The sequence below is a fragment of the Anastrepha ludens genome, chromosome 2 (assembly GCF_028408465.1).
Source record: "Anastrepha ludens isolate Willacy chromosome 2, idAnaLude1.1, whole genome shotgun sequence".
Lineage (NCBI taxonomy): Eukaryota > Metazoa > Arthropoda > Insecta > Diptera > Tephritidae > Anastrepha > Anastrepha ludens.
In genome coordinates, this window is record NC_071498.1 from 108,291,742 (window position 1) to 108,303,961 (window position 12,220).

Sequence of the window (12,220 nt, forward strand, 5' to 3'; positions counted from 1 at the left end):
AATTTTCCCAAAAAACCATCTTCTTGGATGAGACGTATTTTTGACCCAGTAGCGGCGGGTTTTAGTACACGCAAGTGGGGAAAGTCCACTTGGCAGTGACCAGCATGACTCTTTTACTTACGGTTCAAGCAATTTACAATTTCCAGGCTTTATCCAAGTGTCCTCTGGGTAGCTTCGGAACACCCGTTTGAGTAAGCAAGTGCGAAAAGGTGAAACATCCCAAGATATCTTGTTGTTTGCTGGGCTTGGGAGCCGTTACGTAAAGAAACTACCGTCGAAAATAAAAACAGCGCCCTTTGATGAAAACTCCCTACTCTTTGATTCTCTCGGCAAACGAACAAAATAGCTTCCAACGGGTAATCTCTCTTGCCAACAAGTGCTTTGGACTAAGTAGGCAATTGAGTAGTAAAGTCCTCTCTCGACGAACAAAACTAACACTAATTCTCATCATACCCTTTCTATTGTATGGGCATCTCTTGGAGTATTTGAGAGTAAGATTGCGCTGAAGATTTTTGCACCTCTGCACATTGGCGATGGCAAGTATCGCAGGCGTTGGAACAAGGAGCTGCATGAGTTTTACGGCGACATAGACGACAGAGAATAAGGATTCCTGAGACTCTCCCTTCATCCGAATGAGTACAAACGCTCCGGTTTTGAAAGTGTTCGATGTAGTGCCAGCTGATGGTAGCAGTGACTTGACGACTGGTCATCTCACGTCGAGCGTCCATCACTTAATTCGTTAAAGTTATAATGCAAATAATTTAAATAGGATTTTAATAATATGAATTTATTATTTTGTAAAAGCAATTATTTCTCTCAAGATTTTATTATCCTTTGATAATAAATCCGCACTAGTTCTGGAGCACGTTATGCTATCGTATTAAGGTTATGGGTATTTGGTAGCTGATGAATTCATTAGAGAGGCTACATAGCCAAGGCTAATAGACGCTGAACCTTTTCAGGTGATAAGATAAACCACCATCTGAGAAGAACATAGAACAGGCGTTTAAAAACTATGGTACTCAAGCTGGCACCATAGCGTGAAGCCACGACAAGCAAAGTCAATTTCAGTAAGATTTGAAGAACTTTTAAGCCTCGCTAGAAAGAAATTAGGAATGCTTCCAGGCACATGCTAAGAACATGGTACACCATAAAGACTATTGTCGATTATGCGTCTCGTCCCCAAGGTCATGATCACATTTGCTTCTGCTAAATACGATGCCATACCAAGAAGAACAAGTAAGCATCGCGACCTACTGTGGGCAGAAGACAAGCACATGCACTCAGACAAGCCCAGTATTAGCTACGATTTCTTTAAAGAGCTGGGTCTGGATGAGGTGTGGTCAAGAGGAGAGTACACTGAAGAGCTTAAGGTCCCGTGCATACTTATCTCTCAAATATCATCATCTTACTTCCTCTTTCTTTTTATTCTTTCCTATAAGGGGTTTTATCATAGCAGATCTACCATTCATTGCATTTTTTCTAAATCAGCTGCTATAGGGCGATGTTTTACTGGGATAATACATACTTATTATGTACCTTTGTTCAGCTGCTGTCTGACGGTAGTTTCTTGAGCCGGAAGAAACTTATCGGGTTATGGAATAAGTTCAAAGCGTTTTTATGTTTTCTTTTATTTTACAATGATTTGTTTGCTGTTTGGTAAAGGGTAAGTATTCATTCGGTAGAATTCTTCTTCGGTAGAATTCTATTCAGAAATACCTCTGAATTTGATGAAGAACGTCTCAAATCATTTTTGAAGGAGAGCGGCCGCCAAACCAATCGAGAATTGGCGAAAAAACTTAAAAATTAAAAATTAATTAATCATAAAACGATTCTCAGTGACCTTCATTCAATGGGATTTACCGAACAATTGGGGGACTTGGTGCCTCACGAGAAAGTCGCCTTCAAATTTCTTCTCAGCATCTCGCCCGCCATCGAGTAAAATGCGGTCATAAACAGCGTTTTTTGTACCGAATCGTCACGGAGATAAGAAATGGTGCCTGTACACTAATATGAAGCAAAGGAAGGAGTGGGTGACTCCAGGAGATACGCCAAAGCCAAGAGTCAAGCCGGATCTTCATACAAAGAAGATCATGATATGTGTTTGGTGGGACTGGGAGGACGGCATGGTGCACTGGGGAATGCTCGAAAAGAATGCCACGGTCAACAAAGAGCTCTACATTGCCCAGCTACATCGCGTTAATCAGGCTATTCGACTAAAAATACCTGATCGACATGGTCAAAGCATACTCTTTCACGACACCGCCAGGACCCATGTTGCACACGCCATCAAAGCCGTACTCTAAGAGCTTGAATGGGAGGTCCTTCACCATATACCCTATTCTCCGGTCCATGCACCGACCGATTACCATCTTTTACCATATGAAAAGCGTTACCTTCGATAGCAAAGAGGTCCTTAAAAACTGGCTCAACAACCATTTTTTTTGACACCAGATCAGGCAATTTTTGGCGGAACGGCATCAATAAATTGGTCGAGAGGTAGGAAGAGGTTGTAAACAGTAACGACGAATATATAATTGATTAACTTATTGATATAATTATTATATTTTGTTTAAATAAAAGTCTTCGTTAAAAACTCTACGAACTTATTCCCCAACTTGATATTTTACATGTTTTTAGTAATTATTTGTTGACGCTTGCGATTTGTGCTTTTTGGGTCGTTAACTCCGATTTTTGATCTCAGTTATATTTAACTTTGTGGACGTTTTTACTATACGCTGTTACCGGGAAAGTTGTCCTACATATGTAAGGACATTATTATTTAAGCCATTTTTGATTAACTTGGTTATATGACTTGATTTTCAAAACTTGACTGTTTTCGATATGTTCGATTTCAAAATTATTTAAGTATATAAAACCACTTTCCCGATAATCTTGTATATATATAGCTCGGCTCTCCAGTTTATGCTCCTATGCAAATTCCTCCGAATTTGTCTGCGCAAGAACATTCGGTGCTTCAAATGGGTGCCATAATTTTAACTTCTGCTGAATTGAATCTGAGTGGTACCTCGCTTTACTTACAAAGGGATAATCCATAGATCAGTAACTCTTAATCTTTATCAAGCTTGTATTGTTTTGGGTCCAAGTTCATATTCCGCACTGGAACGCTAGGAATTTTGATAATGAAGTCCAGATTTGGATTTACTAAATTAAATAAATATTTGGCGCTTACACTTCTGCTAGGTGTTTGACAGAGTTCCTTCTCCTATTTGTGTCGTGCGTCTTGATATATTTTTATAAAAAACTAATGAACATTAAGAAAATACAACAAAAATAGTCGAAATGGGTCAAAATGTTTAGTGCTTTTAATTTTTTTATAATTCGAAGAAAATGTGACTTACAACTAGGGGGGATTGCTCATTTAAATAGTGCGCGTTACACATACGAGTATGTCTAAATTTTTTTTGCTGGAATGTTGGCACAACTGTCCTCTTTAGTGTCGCAGAGTTTGAGCGTGACCTGTCAATTAGCTTGTTTTTGCAATTTAATTATTTCAGTCAACCGGAGGTGTGCTCTGCGATTTTCACTATGGATAAAAATAGCGAACAAACAATTTGTCTTAAATTTTGTGTTTTGAACGGGATTCGTGTGCCGAATCATTAAAAATGTTGTAGAAAGCCTATGGCGAGTGTGCTTTATCAAAAACAAGGCTTTTGCAGAGGGCCGGAAAGTCGTGGAAGGTTTGCCCCGATCTGGTCGCCCATCAACGTCTTCAACGGATGACAACGTCCACAAAGTAAAGTAAATGATGCTGGAAAACCATTATTTAAGCTTGAAGGAGGTAGCTCGTGACCTTAGCGTGCCTCACGAATCAATTCGCAACATTTTATTTTTTCACCGTATTTAGCCCCCTGTGACTTTTTCCTTTTCCCAACATAAAATGCCACTCCGCGGACGCCGCTTTGAGTCGTTAGAGGCCATTAAGAAGAATTCGCTGAAGCAGCTGAAGAATATCTCTTCAAACGCGTTTAAAAGGTATTTTGACGACTGGGCTAATCGTTGGCATATGTGTATTTCTTCGAAGGAAGCCTATTTTGAAGGTGACAAAATAAATTTCGATGATTAAACAATTATTTTGCGTTTTGTTGAACAATTCACGGTACTTTCTCCGCATGCGTCTTCAATTTATATGTCTGGTCACCGTAGACATACAGCTATGGTCAGACATTTAGCGCACTTTATATTATACTGATAAATAATGCAGTTACTTCTAAGAGAGCGCAAATTTTCCTAATTTGGTTTTCAGCATGATGAAAGTTATTTATGGGTCTCTTCAAATGCCTAAAAAATAACCGTTATAATTCTTTCGTATTTGTTATTGCTTATTTTTTCTTGAGTTCTGTCTCAATTACGTTGGACAACTATTTAGCGCACTTACACTTGTTTTTCTCTTACATGCGATCGGTTCGGCAAATAACTATTTTTTGTGGTGAATATTTAATTAATAACGTCTATTATTTAAATTTTTGCTAAAATGGCTAGAGGAAAGTGTTGTTCAGTTGAACAAAAAAAAAATAATATGGAACCTTTACCAAATGGGGACCAATCAAGTGAAGATTTCCAGAATAGTGCATTGTTCAAGAAAAACGGTATACAATGTCATCAGAGATGTCAAGTCGGATGCTAATTTATTAAAACAAAAACAAAATTCGTAAAGGTCCGCCACGTAAAAGTTCCCCCCGTGAGGATCAAATAATTGTAAGGAAAAGTCGATCGGATCCTTTTATGTCTTCACGAACGATAGCGGCTGAAGTAAGGGCAGAATTAGGCTTAGTTGTATCCAGTAAGCTCGTGCGAAGGCGTCTGAATGAAAATAAAATATTTGGTCGCATAAGCAGAAAAAACCGCTCATATCAAAAAATAGTATTAAAGCGCGCTTATCATTCGCGCGTAGGCACCTCTTCGAAAAGACAGAGTTTTGGAAACGAGTACTTTTTACGGATGAAACTAAAATAAACCGCATCGGTCCTGATGGAAAAACGTATGAACATCGTAAAAAAAATCAGGAAACCAATCCACGGTACACAAAAAAGACGGTGAAGCATGGCGGTGGGAATTTAAAAGTTTGGGGGCTTTTTCGTGGCGCGGGGTTGGGCCGCTGGTCAAGATAGAAGGAAATATGGATAAGCATATGTATCTGAGTATACTTAGAAATAATATGGAGCCATATTCTTTCGAGTTTATGCCAGTAAATTAGATATTTATGCACGACAACGATCCCAAACATACTGCGGGAGTGGTCAAAAACTGGCTTCCGCAGGAAAATATTACCCAGCTCGATTGGCCAGCACAAAGTCCGGACTTAAACCCAATCGAAAACCTGTGGAATGATGTGAAGACGAAGGTTGGACAAAAAGGAAGCATGGAACTCTATTCCTTTGGACAGGTGCCAAAAGTTAATAGAGAGTTTACCACGCAGGTGTGAAGCAGTTATACAAAATAACGGCTATTCTACCAAATATTGATATGGTAAATAATAATAGTCAACAATCTTTTCTCAATTCTTACAAATATTTCATATTTTTTTACAGAAATCAAAACTGCGCTAAGTCTTTGTCCAAATCCCACTATGACCAAATAAGAATTACTTCTATTTTATCATATTTTTACTAGGGAAAACTGTCTACTTTAAGTTATTTTGTCTTATAATAAAGTGTTAAATATATTTAGTTAAAAAAACTTGATTTAATTTGGTTTCATATCATTTAATCGAGCATTATATTGAACTCTTTTTAAGTGCGCTAAACGTTTGACCATAGCTGTATGTACAAGAATTGGAAACCCTTACAATTTTGCTTAACTGCATTACTCATACTTAAAGACAGGCATAAATGTATGGAAAAATCCAAGTGTCTATGTCTATATGACAGTGGAATGAGTCCACAGGCAACATCTTTTTAAATATGTATGCTTACAGACATTGGCTTTTTCCGATGTGGGCTCACAGGTCATCCATTACCACGAGCAAGTAATTATATGTACTTAACTATGCACTTGTTAGATACGCAAATACTTATCAATTTCTAAAAGTACAGAAAAAAAAAACAGATAAAACACTGCTATTCAACTGATATGACCGCAATCGTATAAAAACTCTAACAGAGAGACAAACTGCAATATTTTATTTCCAGTGGTGGACGCATTGTAACACAGAAGAGCCTTTGAGTTTTGCAAAGTAAAGGAAAATGAAAGCTGTCATACTCCTGAGTATTTTGGCGATCGCTGCTACAGTTAATGGCGCTTGTAAGTAGCGAAGAATTCATCATATACATTTTTAGAAAGTTTAATGTAAACATTTGTTGCTTGTGTGCATTCCTAAATCACATTTTACTTCCAATTACGCTGGTTTAAAATTTTGACTGAAATATATCTCGTTCACATTCCAGCGATTGCGTCCAACTCATCCTCCGTCAATTTGGGCCAAGCACTCAAAGATTACTACAAATCTCTGAAAAATGTAATGCGATGTGGCGATACCGAGATAAATTTACCCGTTTTGGCGCCTTTCAGAAAGGAATTAGTTCCCCTGAATTACACCGATAAGTACTTCAGGTAATTCACTTTCATAATACATAAATCTTATGCACACTACACTCTTCCTAAATCTGTATTTTTACTCGTATGATCGATTTTTCACAGCATTAAAGGCAACTTCTCCAACATCTACATTACTGGTTTGGACAGCTACTACTTCGTTCGCTACGATTTCAATGAAAAAACAAACGTCTTCCACATTGACATGATGTTACCACAACTGCAAGTGGTCGGTAATGTCGATGTTGGATCTTTTGTATCGGTTGGTGGTTTTCCACTTCGGTGGATATCCGATGGGTTAATCAATATGAAATTGGTGGACTTCCGTGTGGTGAGTTCCTTCCGTTTTGCTAACAACGCCCAAGGACATTTGCAAGAGTCTAATGTTAAAATGAACTTCTACTTGGGTGATATGATCGTCAGCAATTGGAATAAGCTTTGGAACATTTCTGGAAACAACTTCTTCAACAAGTTCTTGGGCGAATTCATTATGATGTACTCCAAGCAGATACAAATTGAATTCAACGAAATCTTCAATAGCTTTGCATTGCCTGTAATCAATCGTTCAATGGAGCAACTCACACAACAGGAATTTATTGAGCAATTGAGAGCCTTGACTGCAAAATTCAATTCGGTTAACTGCTAATTTGTTAATTTACAGTGCTTGAAAATTTTCAAAGTTTCAAATAAATGCTTCGCCAAATGAAGCCGTGTATAAGTATGATCCGTGTAACTGTTTACTAATGTACGAGTACATATATAGCGATACTTCGATCTATTTGAAAATTGGCGTGATGTATGAGTACGTCTGCTAGTGCTTCCGCTAGAGAAAATATACAATTTTTTTTCCAAACAAAATTTTCCAAAAGTTAAAAAAAAGTGTTGTTAAAAATTTATGAAAAATTTTGGGGGAGGATGTTTTTCAAAATTGGTAAGAAATTTATTTTTTCTCAAACATTTTCAACAAAAAAAAATACAATCAATTTTTTCTAAATTTTTTGCAAAAATTTCTTCCAAAAGTTAATTTTATCCAAAAAAATTGTTTTGTGAAACATTTATGACAAAATTTGGGAGCGTGGTTTTCAAAATTGATAAGAAATTTAATTTTTCCCAAAAAGTTTTTTCTATAAAATAGTTTCATTTCCAAAAAAAAAAATGTTTTCTTAAAAACTTATTCCAAAATATTTTTTTTTAGAAAGAAAATGTATTAATACATTTTGTCCGATAAAATTAAAAAAACATTATGAAAACCTTAGAAACAACCAAAGATATTTCACTTTAGCAAACGCTATACCAAAGTTTTCAACAATGATATATCTCAAAATTATTAATTTTTTGTATAATTTACATTACATACATTCATACATACATTTCAGTTTTAATTGCACACTAAATGAATAAATAAACTAAATCAATTTTTAGAAGAATTAACGACGATCAACGAAGCCATGCAATACACTGTTCCACAGCTCCGTGTGAAAATGTTGACCAATGTGGCGCTAACTTTGCAAATAGCATTTTCATATGAGAGCTGCACATAAAATAAGGACTATTCATTTTACTAAGAAGCCTGTTCTACATATAAGCAATTTTACCCATGGACGAACTTGGATCTTCACAAACAATATCCATACACTTGTTCAATGATTTCACTTTTGGAGCATCCACGCTCACTACGTAGTACAGTTTTAACGCTTGTGCGATTAGCAAACAAAACAAAAAAAAAAAAAAATATAAAAATCAACACAAAGTTTGATCTGCATACTTTAAACTGGAATAATATTTTAAAATACAATATTATACCAAAATTGAATGGGTTACAAAACTGCATACTTGAAATTTTTCTAAAATCAGAGATCTGAATGGTGCTTTACTGACTTCCAATGATGACCAGATCCGTAGATGGAAAGAACACTTTGAAGCATTTAGCAATGAAGCGTTGAAGTGGGTAGCATAACACCCAACAGCAAAATAATAAAATCTTCGCAACATAGTAGAACAATCAGTTGAGTGGCGTTCCCCGTTTTACACGCCGAACTGGTAGTGCTTCACAACGGCAACATCAGCGACACATTCACAACCAACGCAGGCGTAAGGCAAGGTGGCTCCTGTCGCCCCTTTTGAGCTAATTGACCCTGCACAAAGGGGCGTCATATGAAGTTTCACCAGACATTTTAAGGCCCTAGACTTTGCCTCTTTCACAAACTCACTGACATTCAAGTGAAGGCGGGCATACTAGTTACGCTGGCACGCACTGTCGGACTAGAGGTCTACATCGCCAAGACGAATGCTATGAGAGTCAACCACAATAAAGCAAGACAGATAATGGTTGACGGGTGCCCGGGAATTTGTCGTAAACTTCTACTACTTCGGCTCCACTATCACGACAGACAGCAGATGAAAATGTCACCTTCCGGCTAAATAAAGCAAGGGTGGCATTGGGGTGAATGCATGCAGTCAGTATTTTTGTACGGAAGTGAAACATGGCTGGTGTCCAACAGCATCACACAGAGGCTACAATCATTCGTCAACAAATACTTCCGCATCATCTGTAGAATATTCTGGGCAAACACCATCAGCAACGATGCGCTGTAGAGATCAACGAATAAGGAGCCCATCTTATGTATGGTAAATTAAATGCAGAAAGTGGGGATGGATAGGTCACACGCTTAGAAAACCACCAGATAGCGTCAGGAGAGTGGCACCGGGCTGAAACCCGTAAGGGAGCATAGGTCGCGATCGGCCAAAGAGTACGTGGAGATGGTCAATGGTGCGCGAGCTAGCAGATGCCGATATCACATGGAACGGCGAGAAAACAAAGTACGAAGTACAACAACTTAAAAAGAAGAACTGTACTCTCGAAAGAAGTACGGTTATATATACATACATATATGAGCAGTTTTATTTGAATGTGGTGTAAGTCCATTTTCACAAAAAATTAGTTAATTATATTATAAAAATTAATACTTATTTTTATTTTATTATTGTACTATGAACTTTTTATTTATAAACTCTAACTAAAGAAATTTGGGATTGGCTTTCATGTGGCTTAAAATCGTTCAGTCCCTCAGGAACTGCGTCGAAATTATCGACCACAAACTTTTATATTCTAGTGATGATGATAACGATAACGATTTTGGAACTTTCGAGAGTACTATAAGAAAAATAGAATTATTGTATTGAATGATAGTCACGCACAAAACTATTTGGCCATGTCGGTCAAGAAGTGCAATTGGCCACCTTAAATATGGCCCATTATTTTGGTCAACATTCTGGAAACGCAAATCTGCAAATCAGAACCAGTTGAGAAGTCTGCCACTAACATTTCTTCTGCTGAAATTTACATGTGAATAATAGCGCTAATTTGTCTCCTCAACGGTGGCTAGAAATCTTTAGTCTACTAATTACATATAACTGTTGTTGCTAATAACTTAATGTGTACGTTCGTGCATATGTATGAGAGTTACTATTCCACCTTTTTAAGCTTCTTTTCACTGTCTCTTGCAAATTACACTAGTACCACCATCTGCCTTCGTCTGCTGACTTAATTGTGATTTTGACGAATAGTAAAAACTAAAGCGAAGAAATTACGGTCAGCTGAATTGTGCGGCCACCAACTAATGCTCGCTTCCAAAGCTGCCATTGTAGATAGTTGCTCATATACTTTTACACATACATGCAAATGTGCGAATATATCCTTTACCCTTTCTTTTTCCTCACTCTCGTATTTATGCAATTGTCGACCACAATAAGCGCTTACATGAATGGTTTTTAGTCGCCATAAAAACCTTTCATCCCATAAGAGCTTTCAGTGTCCAGCGCCAACTCGACCTATTAAGGACTCATCTCTGCTTTTCCAACGTTTCGTGGTTGAAATACTTTTTGTTTTCTTTGCCATAATTCCCTTCATTGTCGTTTAAATGTCGCAAAATATGCGCGAAGCTGTATTCTCCAACCATCAATGTTTTTGCATACATTTAATATTTACGAAAATGCCAGCATGTGCCTTCCCTGCCGGAAAATCCTATCTTAGTGGTAACGTCTTTTTATTCACTAACACTGGGAATAAGACGATGGTGAGTTAGCTAAGCTCGGGTGGTAGCGAATTTTGCACTCTTCGTGCGTGATTGTACACCGTCTCTGTACGGTAGATGGTTTGTATGAGAAACTGCCGACTAGTGATCTCTTGAGGAGTGATTTGAAAAACAAAAAAAATTATCTCTATTACTGAATGCTTCATGTCCACGGGGGACACCGAATCCGCTAACAACCATATGGTAATCATGCAGAAACCCATTCGGCCATGGCTACAACAAAGGATAGCAAGCACGGTAAGTGAGTGAAGAGGAACAATGAAATGCTGCAGTTGCATTCAAAGTGCTGGCAGGAATATCGCTCTCTCTTGTTCTAATAGAAAAGCCTCATCACGTCTGTCTCAAAATTCGGAATATTTTGTGGTATCGTAGGGTAATTTTTACATCACACCAATGGAGTACTCACCTCTTTACTTACTGAGGCGATAAATTGTTCCTCACTTTAAAGCGCCCTTTGACTCTTCGTTTTCTCAGAGGCGAGCGGGAAACAGACTGGAGTGTTTTGTGACAGTCAGGCTGCACTAAAGGCTCTGAAGAACGCAAAACAAATCTCAAAGATTGTTCAAGAATGTAAGAAGAAGCTTAATTCTCTTACAAGACAGAATAAGCTTGTACTGATGTATATGAGTTCCAGGACAAAGGAATGAAATTGCCGATGAATTGGCCAACTGTGGATCAGCGGTTACCCCACCGGGATCAGAGCCAATCATCGGAATCAGGTCTTTTGTGACAGGCCCAAACAGAAAACTGTCAAAATATCTTCTAAAACTTGGAAGAAAAATGGTCTCATTGATTGTCAGTATTACGACAAGGCACAATCCATGGGATCAACATATTACCACCATTGGAATCGTTGAGGGCACGATTTGCCTGTCTTTCAAAGAGGAGGCGGGTAGCACTAAGCATTTTCTCTGTGGGTGTCTTTCCTTTCCTAGAGTAATGCTATGAATTTTTGCTTCCGATGTCATGAGAAGGAATAAAATTCGTTTTCTCAAACTGGAGGATATTTTCAGATTTATCAAAGAATCTGGAAAATTCTCACAGGTCTGACTACCTCTATTTCTTCACTCTATCCTATCTTTCTCTTGCTGTTACTTCTTTCCTTCTCTCCTTGACTATATACTCTTTTACTTTGCAGAGCTTTAAATACAATGGGCATTTTAGCCTGAGTGTTTTAGGAGTTACCAAATCTCTCGGGGCTTTTTGGCATGACTTTTTAAAAATTTCCATTTTCTCAGCAATCCGTCTGAAATTTATCAATTGCTATTTGATGTCAAGTAATCCAAGAATTTTGAAATTGTTGCCAATTTTTCTGAAAAGTGAAAAAAATTTAAAACAACTTTATAATTTGAGATTTATTCAATGTTGTAAATTTTGGTGTCGAGTTTTTTGAATTAAAATAGCCTCTACTTTTCAACATTTAAACTTTTTTTTTTTGTTTTCAGGGTAAAATATACTTTTTAAACCAATTTTCGTGAATAAAATTTAATTTTTTTGTTCAAACCAGTGAAGAATACCGCGAGCATCTGCTTACTAATATACTACGTAGCGACGGCTCGACCGATTTGTAA

The 12,220-nt window shown here is 37.4% G+C and overlaps 1 protein-coding gene across 1 annotated transcript; it reads left to right on the forward strand.

Annotated features, from left to right (window-relative positions):
- Positions 1-6,126: 6,126 nt before the first annotated feature.
- LOC128858983 (uncharacterized) lies at positions 6,127-7,276 on the forward strand. Its single transcript, XM_054095620.1, has 3 exons — positions 6,127-6,264; positions 6,408-6,573; positions 6,661-7,276. The coding sequence occupies exons 1-3, from the start codon at positions 6,207-6,209 to the stop codon at positions 7,199-7,201; spliced, it is 765 nt and encodes a 254-aa protein (XP_053951595.1). The 5' UTR covers positions 6,127-6,206; the 3' UTR covers positions 7,202-7,276.
- The last annotated feature ends 4,944 nt before the right edge of the window (positions 7,277-12,220 follow it).

Coding starts and splice junctions, on each gene's coding strand:
- LOC128858983 (XM_054095620.1), top strand. CDS start 6,207: ATGAAAGCTGTCATACTCCTGAGTATTTTGGCGATCGCTGCTACAGTT. Junction 6,265..6,407: donor TGCTACAGTTAATGGCGCTT/GTAAGTAGCGAA, acceptor TTCACATTCCAG/CGATTGCGTCCAACTCATCC. Junction 6,574..6,660: donor TACACCGATAAGTACTTCAG/GTAATTCACTTT, acceptor GATTTTTCACAG/CATTAAAGGCAACTTCTCCA.